The sequence below is a fragment of the Sinocyclocheilus anshuiensis genome, unplaced genomic scaffold, assembly GCF_001515605.1.
Source record: "Sinocyclocheilus anshuiensis isolate Anshui unplaced genomic scaffold, SAMN03320099.WGS_v1.1 scaffold324, whole genome shotgun sequence".
In the NCBI taxonomy this organism is placed as follows: domain Eukaryota; kingdom Metazoa; phylum Chordata; class Actinopteri; order Cypriniformes; family Cyprinidae; genus Sinocyclocheilus; species Sinocyclocheilus anshuiensis.
In genome coordinates, this window is record NW_015554081.1 from 311,211 (window position 1) to 319,551 (window position 8,341).

The window sequence follows — 8,341 nt, forward strand, 5'->3', positions numbered from 1 at the left end:
AACACAGTAGCTTCAGAAATTATGCTTGTGTGTGTGTATATATATATATATATATATATATATTAGTATGTACTAAGATGCGGTGGTTCAAAAGTAATGTGATTCCTAAATTAGTAATCATCTCAACACACCGGGATCCAGATGTGCGCATGCGCATTACGCACCCACACGCTGTGATTTTTGACTTTCCCGGGCCAAAAAAAAATCCCGAATCCTGTGAGAATCCACGCCTGCTTTTTCACGGACCAATGCCCACTACAATCCTCTCCAGCACCACACGCCGTGTGCTTATGTTGGATATTCCACTGCGGTTCCGTTAAATCTGTTGAACGCGTCTTTCTCCGCGCGTCCAGAAACACGCCGGTCGGTCTGAAGCGCGTCGGAACCCATTTGCAGCCGCTGCCTTTGTGGGTCGGCTGTGGATTGACTTAATGCCTCCTTTAAAAGCCCTCTTTGGGGTTTTAAGTTCAAGAAAACACCCGGACCCTTCGCCTTCTCGCCTTTGACTCTTACAGGAGAATTAAATGTTTATTTTGTGGCACCGGTGGAGCGCGAGATCTTGCCGGTTGCGGACGATGTTCAGCGTTTTTGTATAAAACACCTTGTCGGTAAAACTTTACCTCAGAAAACACAGTGGATAACTTGTGCGTTTCCCCGAGATTATTTTGTGTATTATTATTTTTTTACCTCAGAAAGTGATGGCGGAGCGTGGGGCACGGCTGCTCGTTTTTTTCGCAAGTCTCATCGTTCTCCGGTTCGGCGTTGCGGATAAAGGTAAGTTCCGTCTCTCGTTCGTTGCGGTGGACGCGTTTACGAGCGCAGCGCGGTATCGCCAAATCCAACGATAACGTTCAGCAATTATTAAACTGTTTCTACCAGCTCATTGTACCAACCCTAATTCTTACCCTGATGTTTACCATTCTGCCCTGCACAGCCTAGTTACTGTGGTTATATTTTGTGGTTTAGTGGTTACATCTGGGTTGGTAGAAGCTTGAAGGTTTAAATTCTGCAAAGGGTCATACATGATCTTGCTATTTAGTGACTGATAACTAGGTAATCACCCCAGGCTGCTTTGACTATCATGTGTATTTTTGTTACGTGTTAAATTTTTTTTGAGAGAGAATAAGCCATTACAGATTTGGAGGTTTTGTTGGTAAGTAGGCATTGGAAAGAAGAGCACTTGTAGAAAGCCACCACTGCCCCTCATCCATCCATCCATCCGTTCCAGAACAAGGGGATGGGGAAACTCTTGACTGAACCTAAAAGAAGAGCTGAGGGTAATGATTGATTGTTGATGGTAATGACAGGGTCAGGTTCAGACATTGGGGAACATTTACTGTTGGGAATGATGAAAGGGAATTTTCTGGCTGACTCAAATGAAGATCAGGTCCCTCAGCTGCTGCCACTGAGATTGCTCTGAGGTGAATTTGTAAAATGACACCTTAGTCACACCAAACAGGTCTTGACCGGAGAGATTTGTGCTGTTTTTGTTCATTATTTGGCTGAAATCGACATAATTTTCTTTAGACGGTGACATATGTTGAAAAAAGTAGATAAAAATAATTTTTTCCTCCTTTTGAATAGGAATCAGATGTATTTATTGTTCCAATCATGGTTGCAGGGATGTTTGAGAATCAATCGCTTTTTTAAAGCTAAATTGCATATGTTGAGTCTTTCTCTTTTCTGTGTTTTAAAGTATTCTAGATAGGACTTGAATGGCGCTTTGTACATGTGGCCAGTTTCGAGTTACTAATCATGGCGTCCCTCTGAAAATAAGTTTTTGTTTATTTGAAACACATTTCCCTGAGGTTTCAGATGCACAGATTTTAAAGCCAAGCCACAAGTCCTCTCTTAAAGATAGTCTGCTCGTAAACTGACTATTCACAATGCTTTATAGAGTTTCGTAGATTTCTCGGTGGAAAAAAGTCAAGTCAAACCGAATTAGCCTATGCGTTTGTGGCACAAAGCTAGTTTATTTCAGTTTGGATTAAAAAGAGCTTTAGGGCCGTTATACAGGATACATTCTTGCATTCAGAAATGGATAGATGAAGTGGAAGAGAATACAGGAGTCTTGAGATGTGTTTTAAAAAATTTAACTTGTTTTTAACTCGGTACAGTTTCTTAAGCCAGACGTCCGCTTTCAACGATATTCAGAGTCTTTTCACAAAATGCTTTATAGGGATTTGCAAAGTAGTTTTTCTGTTTAGGCTTGATGGAAAATCCTTGTAAAGTTTTGTCTAACAGAATGAACCTTTCACTTGTTTGGTTTTATGGTTTTAGTTTAGATTTGACACTCAACGGTTTATCAGAATCATCACTTACGGACTTGTTTTGTTCACACTTCTGTTTCTCAGTAGCTAAATATACTTGCCCTTAGTAACTTATTGAGACAGCTCAGTTGAAACGGTGCCTTGATATAAAAAATGTGCTTGATTCAAATAACATTTTGTTTGAAAGATTCGGTGCACTAAATAATTGCTATGCAAACCTTTGAATCAAACTACATTACGATTACGAATACACTAAATGCTGCTCTTCATTGCATTGAAATACATGTGATGCATGCACATATAGATTTCCATTTAGGACACATATCAATGATACTTAAAATATGAAAATATCAATGATACTGTTGCAATACTTGCAACATTGATTTCTGTGCACGTAATGTCGGTAAGTGATTTTTCAGTCTTCCAATGTACAGCAACTCTCAAAGTACAACAGACGTTCTAATGTTCTTGTGTTAAGTTCCAACACCAATGCAATTCATTGAAGTCTGTAAAAGGTTTATCAGATGAAAACCAGTTTGCCATCTCTCATGCCACTTTGAGAATGGCAGGGGCTCGTCACAAGTGTCATGCTGTCGTAATTGCTTTTGGCACAGCAGGTAAACGGCACAAATGGAGACATCTGTAGCTATCTCCATCTCTCATTAGCTGTGTGTGTGTGGTTGGGCGAGGCAATGGGGGTCTGTGGTCTTGAAAGCAAGCTTAATCCTCATCGATGTCAGGCTGAATGATTGAATGACATTTTGGCGCATCCAGCTGACCCCCTCCCGTTGCTGCTACTAGTGGGATATCAACAGCCCGATCTCATTCACAAGGCTCGAGGGTAAATTTGTGAATCTCCACGCTCACTCTCATACTCTCTTGGTCTGGCGCTTTGAGAGAATGATGCACAAAGCCATTTTCTTGCTGCCTGCAGCTGGTTGAGAAGAGGAAACCAACACAAAGACAAACACATTCATCCTGTCCTATCTGTGCTCTTGTCTAAGTGAGACTGACAGTGGGCAACAGTGTTTGGTTTCTCCCCTTGGCTGCTTATCAGTTTGTGGAGTTTTCACCTTCTAGATCGCCTATGGCTGATTGATGCTATGTGTACTTGTAGATGTAGTTGTGAAGTGTGTCAGTTTGTGGTTGGATGGAAAAATGCTCGACTGAACCTATTAAATGTGGAGCCTTGGAATTGTTAGATTTGAGTCAAGTGAGAGTTAAACTGTCAGCTTGAAAAAATTCTATAATAAAGTTTTGTAGGGAGATTATTGAATTCCTCTTTTTTTAGGAGTTGTCCACAGATTTCTGACATTAAAACAGCTTGAACCACTAGAACATTTCTTTGTGTGCTGTAAACATTATTTCTTTTCCACAGATTTTTGCAGTTACAACAGCTTTACTTAATGTATATCATACATACCAAGGTTGTGCAGCATTCAAGCTAATTTTAACTAGAAAAGCTAAATTTAAGTTTGAAAAATGTTTAACCCTGCTGTTTGAAGGTTTTATGGACAGGTAAATAGAATTTAAGTGCCACATATAGAAATTTAGTTTATACATTTCATCATATTTTTTAAACTAATTTTGTGGACTGTGGTGGAAGAACACTTCATTTCCCAGAATGCATTGCCTGTGATGGACTTCTTCCTGTCATTCAAATTCAACTTCAAAAATCTGGTTGTTCTAGAGGTCTAAAAGTTAATTTTGCAAATGCTTTTTAGCCTGGAACACGTGTTGAAACCCTGCGGTTTGGTTTTGTGGAGCCACTGAGATCCATGAGTGTGGAAAGGATGGAAAATTCCAGCAGGAGAGTTGCTGTTTGCAGTAGGAAGATGTATTTGTCCTTCTCAATATAGCGTTTGACTAGGTGGACCCTCACCCTCAGCCTCACACTGGGAAAGGTCACAGCCCTGAAAGACGGGGTCACTCTTGATTTCTCCTTCTGCGGTCTCAGTGAATAGAGAACTCTTGCTGGTTGTTATTGCTTCTCCAACACCTCTCTTGGCTTTTTTGGAGCTTGCTTGTAAAGAATGTTTAGATTGAGGACGGTTGTGGTGAAGGCATCGTTTTAATGAGGTCAGGAGAGAGCTTGCTGAGAGGAGCCCAGTGTTTGACCCTTGCTGTGAGGGTTTAGATACATGGCTTTTGTATGGATTGAAGGTCTTGACAGCTGTCTGTGAGAACCTGAACAAGACATAAACCATCTCTAGTTGTATAGTTCAAATCATCATCCAAAAATCCAATACACTGCTCTTTCCACATTGTTAAAGTTGATCCTATAGATTGATGTCTCTGGTACACAACCTAGATGTTCAACTTTTTTGTTCCACACCTACTGCATTATCCTGATTATTGATAATTTGTCCATAGAAACTCAGCATCTGTTCTATGTCGAATAGCGATCACTCCTGTTCACCCCCTTCTGTAAGTGCTGTGGTTTTCCCATTGGGTTAAGCAGGAGGCTATGAATAATGGAAGAGAACCTTTGCTGTCTCTAAAACGGTGATTAATTGGTTTAATTTGATCATGTTGTACCTTCTGGGCTGTGTACACCACCTGATTTGTCCTCTACCTGCTAATGAATCACTTGTAGCCATCCTGTGTATCATGTCTCAGCTAGGAACAGCCCACTTTGACCTGCCTGTCTATGAAAGTCCACTCGAGTTCACTCGAAAATGAATATTCAGTCATCATTTACTTTCTCAAACTCAAAAGTGGGTATTTTGAATAGAGTTTTGCCCATTTAGTAGAAGTCAGTGGGGTCCAAAACAACATTATTTGTACTCCATTGACTTTGATATTTTTATATATATATATATATATATATATAGAGAGAGAGAGAGAGAGAGAGAGAAAAAACACTAAGACATTTTTTGAAATATCTTCTTTTGTGTTCCTCAAACAGGTTTGGAAAGACTTAAGGGTGAATACATAATCAAAGAACATAATTTTTTGGTGGGTGAATTATCCCTTTAACATGATGCATAAAGTGGTTCAGAAGATTGAGATGCCTCCATATTTTAAGAAACGTAACTATTCTTTATTTTGCCGATTTAGTACTGACTTCCAGATAGAGCCATGTCTTTTGAGCTGGCCTTTTGAAAGTAAAAGCAATGGACTGACATGGTAATTGATCTCTGATTGGTGGGTTTGGAGGTATGTAACCATGGAGAGAATTTTCCAGTTCTCCAGGCCACATGCTAGCTGCCTCCCGCTGATATCAGCTCACTTAGTCTCTGTAGGGAACGCAAATTACTGCCTTTCTTCTGCAGAAACCTGCTGAAAAGTAGTTAGCCATTTATAGGTCTGAACACTTTGGCCTAATTTAATGGATGGCCTCACTCCAACTCAAAAACACATGTCATTAGACTAGCCATTGAACATTTTCATTGCATTGAAATGTTCATTTCAAGTATTCCTGAAAATACACCGTATTGTGATACATCCATTGACTAAAGTGATTAAGAGCAAGCTAATGACATTCTTTGTAGTTTGTAGCCACCGTGCTTCGATTATTTCTTTCATACCTCAAGCGAAGCCACAATCCCTATCTGAACCAATCTTCACGTTGTCTTACCTCTTACAAATGATGCATTTAAAAGGGCAGCCAAGCTTACGTTAATGTCCTTTTGTACTCCGATTTACCGAAAGGCTATAAAGGGCATCCAGGCTCGAAGATCACTGGCGAATGATAAACCAGCCTTTCCTCCCCATTAGCTTTATGGAGGAGTTGCTGTATTTGTCATCAGGGATGAGACTGGCTTCGCTTGACCCTAAAAGAGGTGATGTTGGTGATGTGGAGCAGAGTTTGAAACCCAAGTAGGTTACAAATTGTTGTGGAATTATTAAAAAGTTGGTAACTCCATGTGGGCTGTTTGCCCGAGGCTCTGGTTTGTTTGTTGGTTTTTGAACATCATGGCCCATTTTTGGGAGAACTTTCTGCTCTTGTTCTTCGTATTAGACCTAGTGTTCCTGCTCTTTCCTTTTTTTAGTTAAATTTTGTGAATAAGAAGAAACTAATTGTTGCCATCCCTCTGATATGTAAAATACTTTTTGATGAAGTCGAATTCTTTCAAACTGGCATTTCCTGCTGTGCACCTAAAGGAGGTAAGTCATAAAGTAGTGATAAAAATACAGTTTGAACTCTCCATAATTGACTTAATATTGATCCAAATGCTGAAAGAATTATTGAATTTAATAAATAATCTTTGTAGATCTTTGTTGAAATTTGTAGTATTTTTGTAGTATTCTAAGAATGACAGCAGCGCAGATTCCAGAGTGCCTGCTGATGGGAATTAATTTAATGATAGTGTTGTTTTCCTCATTGCATTGTCAGGAAGCCAATTAATTTCATCCTCAAGTAGCAGCAGATCGCAAATATTTCGCAGGGTTTATCTCTGAAGCAGGCGTCAGCCGCTGTATGTAGACTCGCATCTGAAAGAAATTGCTGTTTTTGCTAATTAGACATGATTGAAGGCATGTCAGGAGTACATGGAGTATATACATCATTGCATTGTCAGGAAGCCCATTAATTTCATCCTCAAGTAGCAGCAGATCGCAAATATTTCGCAGGGTTTATCTCTGAAGCAGGCGTCAGCCGCTGTATGTAGACTCGCATCTGAAAGAAATTGCTGTTTTTGCTAATTAGACATGATTGAAGGCATGTCAGGAGTACATGGAGTATATACATGGAGTTTTATTGGCAGGACACATCCATCAAACACGCAACGACTCCCAGGGGATGCTGATTAACCCTTCCCCTGGATGAAACGCATAAATTGTGTTTTTCTTCCCCCCGGCGTTAGCGTGTAATGTCTGTCTGTGGCGTATATGAAGGCCAAGACGTGATTTAATCATTGGCTGTATTCTGTCGGGTTCTTAGGGCATCGTCCTTGCTGTGCATACATCAATTACACACACAGACGCACATGCGCTTTAATAAGCCTGCGAGTGTGCTGTTGGCAGTAGCGGTGTCACTGAGACTGATGGTTGTGACAGCAGGCGGGTGATAATTAACCAAGATTCCTGCTATTCACTTTCTCGCGCACACACACACACACACACACACACACACTCTTCTGTTTGGAGCTGGATAGTGGCAGGTTACAGTGTGTGTGTGTATGCTCCTTTTTTAAGGGGCACAAATGGTGCACTAAACAAACCAGGGTCTTCGGTTCAAGTGTTCCCTCAGGGCAGAGCAGGTGACTGAGCATTAGCCAGTGGATAGTTTGTCCCGTTCTGAATGTGGTCTAATTAAATCTTGGAGAAGTGGACTTCACATCTCTTCTTGCTAAGACATTAGCTATGCCCTTGATCATCCGGTGGCTATTAATATATAAAATAAACTGTAATGAAGCACATTAAAGTGCCCTTTAAACAACATTCACACAAATTTGAAGAGAAATGTAGAGCGCGGCTTGATTTTTATCTCGTATTAATTGATTTGATGGTGTAAAGTGGGTTTTAAATCAGAATGGTGTCAGATCTGAATGTGGCTTTCCCTCCCGAAACATTTCGTTTTGAAGATGAGAACTGAGATGTTGAGATTGAAGGTCAAGATCACCCCTCCAAAGTATCTTCATCTCTCCCAGTAGTGACATTCTAATGTTGTTATTATTTGATATAGTTGCTTTAATGTGTTTTATATCAATTTTATCCAGTATTAAATTACTGCTTTAACTATTGGCATAATTTAAAGCTAAATTATCTGCAACAGGACCCTAAACAGTGTCTCCATTTTGACATTGACATTAACAAATATTCAGTAGAACAGGAAATTCATTTTGTGTAGATTGATTTGGACTTGAACACCCTTTTGACGGGTGAACTATGTTTCACGTATTTAAAGAGCCGGTGAATTTAGTGATGTTCTCTTTGTGTTTTCAGAGGTTTGCTCAGGGCCACAGTGGGTTATATTGATGAGTTTTCCTTTGGGGAAGCTATTGTGCGTTATGCAGGAAGCCAATAGGAAGAGCTGTTCATCTGTCTGAACTGCCTGTGTAAATATGGCCCTGGATGGGTGGCTGTACTCTGTGTGTGTGTGTGTGTGTGTGTGTGTGTGTGTGTGT

General features: G+C 40.2%; 1 protein-coding gene across 1 annotated transcript in view; it reads left to right on the forward strand.

The window, feature by feature from the left end:
• Window positions 1-248: 248 nt before the first annotated feature.
• The window catches only part of neo1b (neogenin 1b), a 160,674-nt gene continuing 152,581 nt past the window's right edge, over window positions 249-8,341 (forward strand). Inside the window, exon 1 of the mRNA XM_016461140.1 lies at window positions 249-774. Coding sequence (XP_016316626.1) covers window positions 699-774 — 76 coding nt within the window. The 5' untranslated portion in view covers window positions 249-698. The remainder of the gene's footprint in view (window positions 775-8,341) is intronic.